The sequence below is a fragment of the Vanacampus margaritifer genome, chromosome 13 (assembly GCF_051991255.1).
Source record: "Vanacampus margaritifer isolate UIUO_Vmar chromosome 13, RoL_Vmar_1.0, whole genome shotgun sequence".
NCBI classification, from domain to species: Eukaryota; Metazoa; Chordata; class Actinopteri; order Syngnathiformes; family Syngnathidae; genus Vanacampus; species Vanacampus margaritifer.
Window position 1 is genome coordinate 22,398,380 of NC_135444.1, and position 13,846 is coordinate 22,412,225.

General features: G+C 41.1%; 3 protein-coding genes and 1 long non-coding RNA gene across 6 annotated transcripts in view; 3 read left to right on the plus strand and 1 right to left on the minus strand.

Annotated features, from left to right (window-relative positions):
* Positions 1–5,944, plus strand: tmem45a (transmembrane protein 45a). Its single transcript, XM_077584094.1, is given in 10 exon segments — positions 1–294; positions 2,493–2,712; positions 2,784–2,826; positions 2,828–2,911; positions 2,913–3,000; positions 4,150–4,169; positions 4,171–4,317; positions 4,319–4,336; positions 4,437–4,579; positions 5,430–5,944. Coding segments are annotated over 9 exon segments (834 nt in total). The 5' UTR covers positions 1–294; positions 2,493–2,518; the 3' UTR covers positions 5,527–5,944.
* LOC144062581 (uncharacterized) lies at positions 3,187–13,555 on the minus strand. The gene is made up of 6 exons (XR_013296417.1): positions 11,445–13,555; positions 10,674–10,745; positions 10,406–10,592; positions 9,974–10,090; positions 8,758–8,876; positions 3,187–6,511 (listed from the first exon to the last, which is right to left on the minus strand). It is a non-coding gene; the product is annotated as an uncharacterized LOC144062581 (long non-coding RNA).
* sft2d2a (SFT2 domain containing 2a) lies at positions 6,367–9,111 on the plus strand. Its single transcript, XM_077584093.1, has 8 exons — positions 6,367–6,639; positions 6,710–6,799; positions 7,222–7,307; positions 8,033–8,114; positions 8,333–8,368; positions 8,458–8,516; positions 8,617–8,646; positions 8,779–9,111. The coding sequence occupies exons 1-8, from the start codon at positions 6,574–6,576 to the stop codon at positions 8,816–8,818; spliced, it is 489 nt and encodes a 162-aa protein (XP_077440219.1). The 5' UTR covers positions 6,367–6,573; the 3' UTR covers positions 8,819–9,111.
* Positions 9,715–13,846, plus strand: part of chd1l (chromodomain helicase DNA binding protein 1-like) — a 13,801-nt gene continuing 9,669 nt past the window's right edge. The window contains exons 1-13 of one of the 3 annotated variants that reach the window (XM_077584080.1): positions 9,715–9,910; positions 10,014–10,126; positions 10,524–10,630; positions 10,719–10,824; positions 10,890–10,921; positions 11,463–11,544; positions 11,616–11,778; positions 11,846–12,001; positions 12,065–12,157; positions 12,247–12,343; positions 12,676–12,749; positions 12,817–12,927; positions 13,539–13,653. In XM_077584080.1, coding sequence (XP_077440206.1) covers positions 9,817–9,910; positions 10,014–10,126; positions 10,524–10,630; positions 10,719–10,824; positions 10,890–10,921; positions 11,463–11,544; positions 11,616–11,778; positions 11,846–12,001; positions 12,065–12,157; positions 12,247–12,343; positions 12,676–12,749; positions 12,817–12,927; positions 13,539–13,653 — 1,343 coding nt within the window. In that variant the 5' untranslated portion in view covers positions 9,715–9,816. Of the gene's footprint in view, positions 9,911–9,994; positions 10,127–10,523; positions 10,631–10,718; positions 10,825–10,889; positions 10,922–11,462; positions 11,545–11,615; positions 11,779–11,845; positions 12,002–12,064; positions 12,158–12,246; positions 12,344–12,675; positions 12,750–12,816; positions 12,928–13,538; positions 13,654–13,846 lie in introns of all 3 variants that reach the window. The other 2 variants (XM_077584081.1, XM_077584082.1) reach the window with 2 other exon arrangements.

Sequence of the window (13,846 nt, forward strand, 5' to 3'; positions counted from 1 at the left end):
CAGGCGGAGTGAAAGTGCACACGTGGAAAGACAAGATTGACATGCGCTTCGACCAATCGGAGCTCGTGAAGGTGACGTCAGCTGACCAGTGGTAACCAATGACAACTCTTGAGAGGGAAAATGGGAAAAAAAGATGTTGTGAAACGGTTCAGAGGCGACGAGGATTTTGAGGAGAAAGTCGGCGTTTACTTCGATGGAGAAGTTTAGTCCAATGATGGAAAAATTCAAGATGTTTTAATTCTATATCTTCATTAACTTTTTCTTTTTGAACTCTCCAGAGAAAAGCTGCTTTGGGTAAGACCCCCAACTCCCTCCTTTTGGTTTTTCCACTATTTAGGATGTAGATCGTTTTGCTCGTGAAGAAATCCTTCATGCTTCCTCATTTAAAATAAGCTTGTACCTTATAAACATTTTCCCCTTAACTTACTGCTTCCTGGTAAACCTAAGTTTTTACTAGTGATAAACATGTTTATTTATTTATTTATGTATTTACAAAACTATAAAAAAAATGACGCCATACCGTACATTCTTACATGTTTTAATCACTTTATGTAATACAGAAAATTCTACAGAAAATTTCCATTAATTCTCTTTTTTTTCATATTTTTTCCACAAATTACCTTACCTTACAACATACAAAGGTTTAACTATTGATTAATATAAGATGCGTCCACTGGCGTTACTTATGTTTATTAAAAAAAAAAAAAAAAAAAACTCAAATAAAATGGCAGTATGAGTAAACAAAAAATAAGGATATTTATCTGGTATCTTCATGCAAGAGTTGCGATGCCAAGCTATCCATTTATATAGAGAGACCATATAAAAACAATTAAGAATATATTTTACACTTCCCACACATAAAACTAATTTATAAATACACAATGAAACTTCTTTAAACCACATTGTAAATGCATTTCAAATTGCAAGCCTAAAATGTATTTTTAAAAGATCTATATGTATCATACCTGCATGTAGCTTTAAGAGGTGGGGTCCGTAGTCTGCTGATGGTTCCATTTCCATTTTCCCCAATTAACCAAAAATTCCAAACCATCACTTTTTTCTTTAACCTACACCCCCGCCCGCCTCTATTGGCTCGACGCGGTCGCCATGGCGACGGTGTTGTTATGCTCCTCCAGGAGTGGCTGCGCGCAGGAACAAACATCTACTCATGTTTGAGTGTCCTCTCTTTCAAAGGGTGACCGACTCTTTGATGGCCTCCCCCTAAATGTGGTGCTCAGCGCACTAATTATGAAATCATATCAAGCAGAATGTCGGAAAATGAGGCGGATGAAATCTGTGGCAAATATAGGCTTTTCTGTATTCACGTTTTCATTTTACTTTGCTATTTGTACGCAGTAGATTATGTGGAGTAAATTTGAGTCTATTTAGAGTGGGACCAAATTGACTCAGTTTCAGAGTAGGCTAATATTTACACTTGGAAGAGAGCAAAATAAAGAATTGGGGAAAATAAATAAATAAAAGACACTCAAGGGTCGAGGAACAAACTCACAACCTTCAGCTTGTTTTGATTATCTCCAAGAGACCCAAAACATTTCGTGAGTTTCGTTCCTCAACCCTTGAGTGTCAGTTTTTTTTTTCTTTCAGTTCTTTATTTTATTCTCTTCCAAGTGTACATGTTTACTCTAAAACGGAGTCTATTAGGTCATACTGTCATAGAGTCAAATTTACTCTACAGTCACAAATCGCCCTGCTCAAGCTAAAAAAAAACAAAAAAAAAAACAGGGTATTGAGACCATGTTTGGTAGTTTCCCAAGATGCGTTAGCAATGAGTCGGCTAAAAACACATTAGCTAACGATGATGCAATAATGATAATTGATGATTGCTAATGATCACAGACCTTTGCCTTTTGAGTTGCTGGGAATGAAAATAGACATCTTAACTCATTCACTGCCATTGACGGCTGACTGTCGTCGTCAAAAATTCATTTGAACTATTTCTATTATTTTTTTTATTTTTTTTCCACACTTATGCTAACAAGAGTATGAAAACCTAGAATTTTTTTTATTGTACATTTTGAACAGATATAAAATTTGTGATTAATGGTGAGTTAACTATTGATGTCATGGGATTAATTATGATTAAAAAATGTAATCGCCTGACGCCTCTTTTTTTCTTTTTCTCTTTTAAAAAGAAAAGATTATTAAAAATAAAAATCTTTATCCCCCCCCCCCCCCCACCCCCCCCGTAATTAATCGCATGACTACACTAGTTAACTCACAATTAATCACAAATTTTATATCTGTTCTAAATGTACAATTTTTTTTTTTTTAGGTTTTCATACTCTTGTTAACAAAAGTTGAAAAAATATTGAACTAATAGAAATAGTTCAAATGAATTTTTGACGTCAATGGCAAACGTGAACGACTTAAGGAGGGTATTTTTTTGGAGGCGGGGGGGCGGGGGGGGGGGGGGGGGGGGGGGGTGGGAATGAAAATCCAAATGTTTACCATCTGATCTAATTGACACGTAGACGGCGTTCAACCCAGGGACAGCATCATGGGGAGCTTCAAGGGCCACGCTCTTCCCGGGAGCTTCTTCCTGCTGGGCGGAGTCTGGTGGACGGCCAAGTACTCCCTGTGGCACGCCACCCGCCGAAACAAGAGCATGGGTTCCACCCGGCTGAGCGGCAGAGCCACGCAGCGCCGCCTGGAGCTGCTGGAAAGCTCGCTGGTCCTCTGCTTCTCGTTAGTGGAGGTGAGCGCAAGCTGCTTCCGTCCCGCCGCGTCCGTCCCGCCGTTTGACCGCCGGCGTTTGTCTCCCCAGGGATGCTAGCGGAGCAGTTCTTGGCCGACGGGCCGAGACTCCCGGCTGTACGACTTTGCGGAGAACCAATGGAAGGATTTGATGAACTGGCAACACGCCACCATGTATCTGTTCTTCGGCCTGGCGGGGATGCGCGTCGCTGATAGTACACGCCACCGAGGCGGCGCCGCTCGCGTTGGACAGGATGACGATGGCCGTGGCCTTCTTTAACGAGGGTTCGACATTCAACGTGTTTGCTGCTTTCCTTCCACTTAGACAAAAGAATGTAAAAGAAAATCAAAATATTGAAATCATGAAAGATAAATACTGAAGCAAAGGAGGCGGTCTAAGCAATTTACATAATAACAATTCAAATACAATGCTCAATAAAAAAAAAAAAAAAAAGTATTCAAATTTGGTAGTGGTATAATAGTTTCGTTATTGAAAAAATGTAATTGAAAATATGAAATCGTAATGACTTCAATAGTTAACTCGCAAATTTTGTATCTCTTCTAAATGTACAATAAAATATTTTTTTTTCTAAGTTTCACGATCTTGTTAACTAATTAAATTAAACTAATAGAAATATGGCCATCTTTTAGTCGCTGCTACAGTAATTTCATAATCATTGATAAATTGAGTTAAAATCAAACAGATGTACTGTAAAAAAAAACAAAAAACGAACGTGATATTGATTTGTGGTGAGGTAATTTTTCTGCCACTAGATGCACAATTGCATTTGTAAGACGTTGGTGACAGCTCAGTGCATTTTTATTTTCAAATTGACTCTTTGACTGCCAGACGTTTTCAGAAAAGGGATGCCGTGGGTGCCAGCCGATTTAAGCATTTTTGACTGATCTTTCAAGGTCCACAGAAAATTATGTGTTTGGACTGTGGAAACACACATACTACCAAATGAAAGATTGGACTCTCATCTTTCATCAGAAAAAAAAGTTTTGTTCTAACTTATTCCGTTTTTCAGTAATCAACAATAGAAAATGGTTAGTTTCACCTCTGTTTTGAATAAACGTCTTTTTAACGTCTTTGGCACTCCTCCATAGGATTTTACTCAACGTTATTTAACGTTTTTGGCAGTCAAAGAGTTAGAGCTGTCTAATCTTTAACACAAAGTCATTTGTGAAATTCTGCAACTGACCACCAGTCTCCACAAATATGTGTATTATTATTTAATTTATCACTGCTAAATTTAAAAACGATATAAAATATGAACATCCAACTTCTGATATTGCCTAACAATATCTCTTTGACTAAAACACGAATGTATTAAATAATTGTAAAATAACATAAATGAAGGAAAATTCCGTTTTAAAGGGGAAGTTAACGCAAATGATTATTTTTGACGAAACGAGCTGTTGCTCTTACAGGGTTCCTGTTCCTCTTCCACCCTCCACGGGCGGACCGCGCTGGACGTGCACCTGCACATGCTGCTGCTCTACGCCGTCTTCGGGGCGGCGCTGGTGGCCTTCCTGGAGCTTTTCCACAGAGGCAACATCCTGCTGGAGCTTCTGCGCTGCGTCCTCACGCTGCTGCAGGGGCAGCTGGTTTTGGCAGGTGACGACTCGCATGCTAGCATGGCAGGACCCTGCTATAGCTAGCTAGCTGGTGAGCTTGCTCGTTTGCCCGCCGGTTAAAAGTCGTTTTCATATCTCAGATTGGCTACGTGCTGTACCCTCCCAGCGGCGCCCAGTGGGACCCCAAGGACCACAACAACGTGATGTTCATCACCATGTGCTACTCGTGGCACCTCGCCTTCGCCATGCTCTGCGTAGGCGCGCTCTACTGCCTGGTCAGCTGGTGAGGAAGAACACCTGGCACCACTGTATGTGCGGATGGGGAAGGACAGTCAGGTCTTAGGAAGAGGGACCACCGATATGGATTCCATGAGTCCAATTTCGATATTTGGCAGAATAAAATCAGATGATTAATTAAAAAAAAAAAAAAAAAAAAAAAAAAGGAGGAGCAGGTTTGCTAAATCATTTGATCCCAAAAACGTATAAATACGTTTTTTTGAAAATGTTTTTTTTTTATGCTGGAGCATGCAGAAGGCTTTGATGCAGCCTCTGAACTGAAGAGAACCCCCGAAGCAATGGCAGTTATTACAAAAACGGCCAGCAGGTGGCAGAAGAGTATAAGAGATCAACCAGGGACATGTTACAAAAAGCTCCTTTCCCCAGTGTTTTAATCTTAGCGATATTCTAATGCTAATTGCTGCAAAACAGAAACAGATACAAGAGACTCTAATATTTCTTTTGGTAGGTTCCATGTTTTGATAGCAATAGAACACAATATTCTGTGGGCCTTGCAAAATCAGTCCAAATCCAGTAAAACAGCCGGGAGCGAAGGTGATTGCTTCATTGAAAATGGCTGCGAGTGAATGACTTAAATGTATTTGTATTCATTTATTCCAGTTCAAATAATGCTAACATGCTCCTGGCAACAAAAGTGAGTACACCCCGAAGTGAAAATGTCCAAATTGGGCCCAATCGGCCATTTTCCCTCCCTGGTGTTACTTGGCTAATTCATTTCAAATCTCAGGTCTGAATGGGGAGCAGGCGTGTTCATATATTTATTCCAGTTCAAATGACGCTAACGCTAATGCTCTTTCTTCCAACATTTGACATGTTTTTTTGTCGTCTATTTCTAGCGCCGTTCGCGCCCGACTAAAGAAGACCCCTCCGGTGGAAATGGGCCTGCTGAAGCGAGGCGACAAAGACCCCGAGTCTGAGGACGAGGCGGTGTGACGCCGACCCCCGCCACTGTACTGCTACTCGTTTGAAATCAGGGATAGGATGTTTGAGGTGCGAGGAGAATCATCACGATCTTCAGTGTATCGTTCCAACTGCTCTCACTGCCTTAAGTAGCTTGTACTCCATTGCTACAGTAGCTAGAATAGCTAGCTATGTTGCTAATGTGAGTATTAGCATGGTGGTGCCCTCCTTTTTCTAAATTGTATTTTTAAGTGTTATTTTATGTCATTACACTTGAGTATTTTCATGTCGTATTTGATCTCAAACAAACAACGCATTTCTATTTATGTTCACACAAAAGTGTTAAGAAATAATGACAGTATGTATTTAACGGTGACGTGCACTTTACCGCAGTCTCTTGATGTTTTTATGCTTATTGTACAACACTAATAAAATATATATCATGACTAAATTGGTATGTAAAAAAAGTCACAAATATGACTAGAGCAGGTGTGGGCGAGAAGTTTGGCCCGTGGACTGGATGTAATTTTTTTTTTTTTTTTGCACTCACACATACAAACATGGTGTAAGGTTTCTCTAATTGAGATTTGCAAATGACATCACAGAGTCTAAGGGCTCAGGTAACGACCAATCACGGCTCACCTGTCCTCAAGGTTTGGTCATGTGACGTTCGGGTCGGAAGCTGCTTATTTCATATTCTGCAATAGTTAGTGTCGTGTTTAGTTGAGCGGGTCCGCATTGAAAATATTATTGTAAAGCCAAATTTGGACTTGCTTTCCCCTTTAAAAATAAAAATAAAAATCTGCAAAAATGGCCAGATTTTGCAGCAGTATCTATAAAAGGCCACTAGGTGACAGTAATATTCTTAGAGAGAAAAGTCATGCCAACTTGCCATGTCAACAAGTCACGGTTTTGTCGTCAAGAGTGAGACTTCTTCCCTGACTCCCTCTCTCAGGTGTGCGGGCGGTGACGTCATCCAGCCGCTCAGGTAGGTCACGCCGAGGTGCACTGGGAAATCCTGCCAACATTTATCCGCATTTCAAAAAAAGAAAATCCCAGAAGTGAACTCCAGTCTTGGTTATGGATAAACTCAAATCGGTTTTAAGCGGCGAGGAATCGCGCCGAGATGACAGGACAGTTTTAGAGGTAAGCAGAAACCGATCGATTTGTCTTTGGCGTTGATTGAATTGTCAATTGACTCGATGGCGGCGAGCAGGCTGCGAACGAGGCATCCACGCTGGGCTGGGGGACACGCGTGAAAGGATTCATCGCCTGTTTTGTGATCGGGGGAGCTTGCGCCATTCTCGTAAGTCTCACACGGAAACGCTTCAACGCAACATTTTGTCGTTAGCCTTCTTTGGAGTAGCACTGCATGTTTGTTGTCGTTTTTCTGGTTCGTCTTGCTCTCAGGAATGTCGCTGAAGTAATTGTAGCGTTGGTACGTGGGTCATTTTCATTTGGATGACTTTATACTCATTTTTAAACATGTTTTATTTTGTTTTTAATATATACATTTTTATTTAAAATGCTTTTTTTTTTATCTAATGAGCGCGGATGGCGCTATACAGCGGGGCAGGGGAAAGTGTTTTTTGTTTGTTTATGTTTTTAATCTTTATGCATAATGTGACCAAAACATTACAAATTGCTGTCAATTTCATAAATCCACTAAATTGCACCACTTTCATGCAGTCTTTAAACGAAAGTTATTGTGTGTGTGCGTGTTTGCAGGGGGTGTGTTTACTTTTCCTCCCCAGGGTCGGCATCATCCTCTTCATCGTCTTTTACACTTTTGGCAACATTTGTGCACTGGGCAGGTTAGTGGTCATTATTTATGTACAATAGTCATATAGTGGATAGAAAAAGTCTACACACCCATGTTCAAATGCCAAGCTTTCACGATATCAGAAATGAAATTTCTAAACTTATGTGGGCCATAAGCTGTTCAACTCAATGGAATTTTTGCAAAATAATAACAAATCTTTCACAGAGGGTAAGTGAAAATAAAGGACTGAAGTAATGTGGTTGCACAAGAGTACATACTCACACACCCTTTTATAACTGAAGATGTTTGGAATTAAGCAAGCACATTCAAGCTCATTAAATGAGAGTCAGCACACATCTGTAAAAGCACCGCCACCGCCACCACCTCCGCGCTTTTGTTATATGAATGATTTATTTTGGTGATGAACAGTGTTGCGTTTGCACCAATGCCACATTTGGAATTTTGGACAAAAAGTTCAACAAATCTGCTCACCACCAAATGAACGCCGGTGAGCATGATGGTGGAGGAGCAAAGCCACAGTTATGAGGGTGTGCACACTTGTGCAACCATATTATTTCAGGTGATTATTTTTAATCCCCCTCGCTAATTTTTTTCTTCTTCGGGTTGTACAGGTTATAGATCACAATAATTGTGGAAATAATTTACAAAGTATCTTAATCATTTTATATATATAAAAAAAAAACCCTGGCACTTGAACAGGGGTGTGTAGACTTTTGTCTATCCAAAAACGCTGTATTCCCATGATTGTTTGCGCAGCACTATGTTTCTGATGGGCCCCATGAAGCAGCTGAAGAGGATGTGTGACAAGACCCGAGCGCTGGCCACCGCCATCATGATTGTGAGCACAGACGCAAAAAAAACAACAACGCAACTATATTATATTATTATATAACGCACACGGATACAAACACAACAATAATAAATTCAAATATGGTTTTAGGTTTATCCTGAAATTTCCCCCCTAACATACTCCTAATTTTTTGTTAACAAAGTAATGAGTTTGACACCCCCGGTTCAATACTTTTGCAAATGTAATTGATTCATTTCTGATTCCAGACTTGTCTAGTGTTGACGCTGTGCGCCGCTTTCTGGGTGAGTGATTTACTATACGCAAAATTAGGGGAGAAAAATGAGTTCAAGTCAACTTGCCAGTAATTCTATTTTTTTTGTTTTTGTTTCAGTGGAAAAACTTTGGTCTGGCGTTGTTGTTTGTCATCTTGCAAGTGTTGTCGTTCACCTGGTGAGTTCATCATCATTCATTTTCAAATATCACCTCCCATGTATGGATCGTGTTGGATTTAAAATGCTGATTTAGTTTTTTTTTTTTTTTTTTTTGGCAGGTACAGCCTTTCTTACATCCCGTTTGTGAGGTTTGTCAATTTAAAGTTGTCAACTTGTCACCAAGTGTTAAAGACCTGAAATGGATCACATTATAATGCAATGTTGAGGATTGTTTTTGTCTGATGCAGCTTTGGTCTTACCTGTTAAAAATGACTTTGCAGGGACGCCATCTTGAGGTTGGTGGCCATGTGCATGAGATGAGGCCTTTGCTCAGCTGCATCCATGTTGCCGTGTTTAAAGGGGCAGGTCTCTTTTATCCCTGTTTTTTTTTTTTTTTTTTTTTTTTTTAAATGAGAGTGCACGTCCATTATGTATAATACTGTATTTCATTATTCTCATTATTCATACACAAATATGCCTTAGTTATACTAAAGTTGCTGGATTTTAGTCCATTTTAAATTAAAATGTGTTAATTTGAATGTTTCTGTTACAATTTACTGCCATTGTAGTGTCACAGCTTGTTGTTTGTAAATAAATAAAAATATTAAAATTCATTTCATGTGTTATTATTTATTCAGTCCGTTGTGGAAAATAATTTTCTATGGATTGAACAATATTGTGCCATTTGAGTGTAAAACAAAGCGTAAAAAAACACGTTATGATCATGGGCAAACCTCCGTATTAATTTTTTTTCCCGCTCCAGTCCTGATATTGAAATATGATGCAAATGTACAAGATTTTAAAAAAGCGTGGCCACCAAAGGAGACAGTTGGCCAGAAGCGGCTATGCAGAGTTTGGAGTTTGTTTGTTTTGCAAACAAATTTGACATTTCAAACCATCCAAACATACCTTTACATATCCGTATGAATAGCGAGTTTTGTGGTTTTACTTTTACTTTACTGTACAGTATTTAATTTTACTTTTCGCGCGAAGCAGGGCTGCTGAACGACATACTGCGCCACGTGACAAAGGCGGAAGTGTTTGACAGACCCGTCTGTATTTTGTGTATCCCCTGCCTTTGAAACATGACTAAATTATTGCTAAAGATGAGAAAATACAAAAATAGGGCGCGTCTGTCTCGGAGAAACTCTCCACGTTAGGATTTAAAATGTAACTTTTCGAGTGTTGCAGGAAGTTTGAATGACTTCCTGCATCACGTGACGAAGGCGGAAGTGTTTGACAGACATGTCAGGGCATGGCGCTCAGACGTCACTCCTGAACGTCCAGTAGTTTTGTTTTGTCCCCTGCGGTGAGGAATCATGACGGAATTACTGCTTAAAATTAAAAACAGCGTTCCCGCCAAAAAGAAGACGACTTTGACTCAGAGCGACTTGCAGCGTTGGGGTTTAAAAGGTAACTTTTATAGCATAGCGTCAGCAAGTTTCAATGAGTTGATCCATTCGTTAGGAAGCTAACCTGGACTTTGTGTCATTGGAGTGTTTTGGCGTTCGAACAGGGATCCAGCTGAGGGCCTATCAGCTGCATGGCGTCCAGTGGCTGACTCAGTGCCTGAAGAACCAGCAAGGATGCATCCTGGGAGATGAGATGGGCTTGGGGAAAACTTGTCAGGTTCGAGACAATGAACCGTTACAAGTTGATGATGTTTAGATTACATCAAATTCCAGTAGACTAATATTTAGTTGCTCCACAGTGTTGTGTGGATTCATGTAGATTATAATGCAGTTTTAGTTTGAATGATAATCCATTTAATTGACAATGTGGTCACTCAGCGGTGTTGTGTGCATCCTTGTTTAGTTCAAATGATCTTCTAGCACATTCTGACGTGGTTGCTCCACAATTTTGTGTGGGGCCATGTATACTATTTGCTTAATTTAAATCAGATTTTACCTGACTATGATACGTGGCCGCTCCGCAGTGTTGTAGAGTACATGTGTAGTTTTCATCGCGTTCCGGTCGCGTCTGATATATGCTCACTCCACAATGTTGTTATGTTTTGCCCCTTCAGACCATCTCGCTGCTGCTGTACATGTCAGGCGCTCTTGATGTCAAAGGTCCATTTTTGGTCCTTAGCCCGCTTTCGGTCATGGAAAATTGGAGGAGTGAGTTGGAACGGTAAAAATGTTCAAGTCCGATATCGTAAATGAGTCATGTTTACCTGTTAACAGTCTCAGTATTACTTTTTTTTTCTTCTTCTTCCCAGCTTTGCGCCGTCTTTGACTGTGCTGTGCTACAAGGGAGACAAAGACAGACGTGCTGAGATCCAAGGGGACGCGCAGGACTTCCACGTTCTGCTCACCACATACGAGGTGGGCGAGCATGGACCGACGTTTGTGTGGATTCTTGTTTTTTAAAAAATGGCTTGTTTTTTCAGCTCTGCCTCAAAGATGCTTCCTTCCTGGGACGGTGAGTGTCTTCTCAAAAATTCATTTGTTTGGTCCACTTATTTGTTCAAAAGCGTTCATATTTGTTGTTTTGTTAAATGATTGTTTACAATCAATAAGGATTGTTGATCGTCTTAAAAAACAAAAAACAAATAATTTTTAATTGTAAAAAATTAATTAAATCTTCTATTTTATCTTATCACAAAGAAAAAATACATACAATAGTTGTCATAATGACACTATACTATATAGAACTATATAATGGCTGATGGATTTTTTTTTTAATTTGATGGCAGAAAAAAAGTTTTAGAAATTCAAATTTACAATCAGAATTCCAATTTCAAGTGCAGAAACTGAAACTCATTCAAATTCAAACTCACGTGGCACAAATTCTGCTTCCAAGCACATCCCAAATGTGAGCTGTGAAGTTTGATGAAGGCTGTAATTTGCCAACTTGTCCACTTGGTGGCGCCCCTGTTCTGTTTCATTTCATCTCCTCACCTTATTGAGCTTTAGAATAATGGAATCCAAATCGATTTTCTTACCATTTTGCCCTTCCTCAGGTGGAAGTGGGAAGTTGCGGTCGTCGACGAGGCTCACCGACTCAAGAACCAGAGCTCTCTTCTCCGCAAGACCCTGACGAATGTACGTGTTGGCGCCATCATCATCATCATCATCTTCATCATCATCGCTCCTGCTAATGACTTCCTGTCCAGTTCTCAGTAGGCTTCCGGGTTCTGCTGACCGGCACGCCCATCCAGAACAACCTGCAGGAGCTCTACTCCCTGCTGAGTTTCATCCAGCCCGCCGTGTTCTCGGAGGACGGCGCCGACGACTTCGCCCGCGCCTACGCCGATGTGCGCCGCCGAGCTACGCTTGGTATGATTTGACGCAGACGTTTTTCCGTACGAGAGTCGGATGTCCAAGGTTGCGTGTCGGCCCCCAGCCGCCGAGCTCCAGAGCGTCCTGGAGCCCTTCCTGCTCCGCCGGGTCAAGTCGGAGGTGGCGATGGACCTGCCCAAGAAGACGGAAGTGGTGGTCTACCACGGCATGTCGGCGCTGCAGAAGAAATACTACAAAGCGCTCCTGATGAAGGACGCCGGTGAGAGTGGTCGAGTTCGTTTTGTCCGCTTTTCAGACCATGATATGATATTGTGTCTTTTAGAGGCTTTTGCGGGCCACCAAAGCAACAAGACTCGCCTGCTGAACATTCTGATTCAGCTGAGGAAGTGCGTGGACCACCCGTATCTGTTTGACGGTAAAGAATGTCAGATCACTTCAGGTGCAACGTCCGAGGTCGCGCTTAAGGAAGGATTCCATGTTTTTTTCTTCCTCGCCCTCGCCCAGGAGTGGAGCCCGAGCCGTTTGAGATGGGGGAGCATCTGATCGAAGCCAGCGGGAAACTCTGCCTCCTTGACAGCATGCTGGCATACCTGCAGCAAGGGTGCGCGACTTGTGAAATTAAATATGGAAAAATGTCATCAAATATGCTCTAAAAAAAAAACTGTTGGGTCAAAAGCAACCTAATTATGAATTCTAAATGGACGGATCCACTTTTGGTTGTTTTATACAAAATGACCCACTTTTTTTTTTACCCGAGTCAAGGATCTGACCAATGTTTGACACTAAAAGACTCATTTCTTGACTCAAAGTTGGGTCAATTATGGACAATTTTTGGTTATTTTACATTTAATGCTCAATTAAACTGGCTTCATATTGAATTTTGTCCCCTAAAACATGTTTAATTGGTATTTTTATGACTGTGCCCTCTTGCAGCGGCCATCGTGTTCTGCTCTTCTTCCAGATGACCAGGATGCTGGACATTCTTCAGGACTACATGGAGTTCAGAGGTCGGCGTGACGCGGCCGGCAACCCTCAAGGCGTACCTAATATTGTGGTCTCCTTTTTCGACGGCAGGCTACAGCTACGAGCGTCTGGACGGCTCGGTCCGCGGCGAAGAACGGAACCTGGCGGTGAAGAACTTCAGCAGCAAGGACGTTTTTGTCTTCCTGCTCAGCACCAAAGCAGGTGAACCCGCACGCGCTTCAGATCTTGCATCTTCAGCTAAAACGCGTGCGCTCGTGCGAGAGCCCGATGACGGCAGATACGAGTTGCGGCGGGATGAGAACAAGGCCATCGCAACCACTTCCTGTCACGTGCCAGATAGCGTTCGGCCTTCAAGTCCATCCGCTGTACATGAGACTTGAAATGGAAAGTCAGTACAAAGGCTCATTTAGTTTAGTGTGTTTTTTTATGCTAAGCTAACATTAGCCTCAAGCCACAGGCAGGTTGTGCATTTGCTTGCTGGGCTTTCAGTGGGGGATTTATATGTCTTAATACAAACTATATAAAAACACATTATGCTATGTTGCAACGTAAATATTCTGGAGCAGTTTATAATCAATATTGATCAAATGATAGGACACAAATGGAAATAAATTATGTCATACTCACCACCACAGATGCTGATTATCAAATAAAGATAGGTTGACATGTTTTCTCACCGATTATTAGTAGTCAAGGTTGCCAATAATTGATATTTGGAGCCTTTTTACCTCAAAATATATTTCATTTATCATTTATTACAATTTTTTATTTTTTTTTATATATATAAATTGTGTGTGCGTTTGTGTGTGCAGGAGGCGTCGGCATGAACCTGACAGCCGCCGACACGGTTATTTTCATGGACAGCGACTTCAACCCTCAAAACGACCTGCAGGCAGCAGCACGCTGCCACCGGATTGGCCAGCACAGGTTATGTCATTCGCGTGGCGATGTCATCATTTAGTGTGGTGGGAAGTAAAACGAGAACAAAAAATCAAAAAAACTGAAATGCTGAAACAATTCTCCGGAGTTCAGTTTGACATAACTGTTTTTGCATGTTTTTTTTTTTAGCAATTAGCATTACATTAACATTAGGGGTGGGCATCTTTTGACTGTCTCACGA

Bases quoted from the DNA above. Each gene is read 5' to 3' on its own strand.
- sft2d2a (XM_077584093.1), top strand. From the start codon at position 6,574: ATGGATAAACTCAAATCGGTTTTAAGCGGCGAGGAATCGCGCCGAGAT. The intron at 6,640-6,709 runs GTAAGCAGAAAC...GGCGGCGAGCAG, and splicing joins ATGACAGGACAGTTTTAGAG to GCTGCGAACGAGGCATCCAC. The intron at 8,369-8,457 runs GTGAGTGATTTA...TTTTTGTTTCAG, and splicing joins CGCTGTGCGCCGCTTTCTGG to TGGAAAAACTTTGGTCTGGC.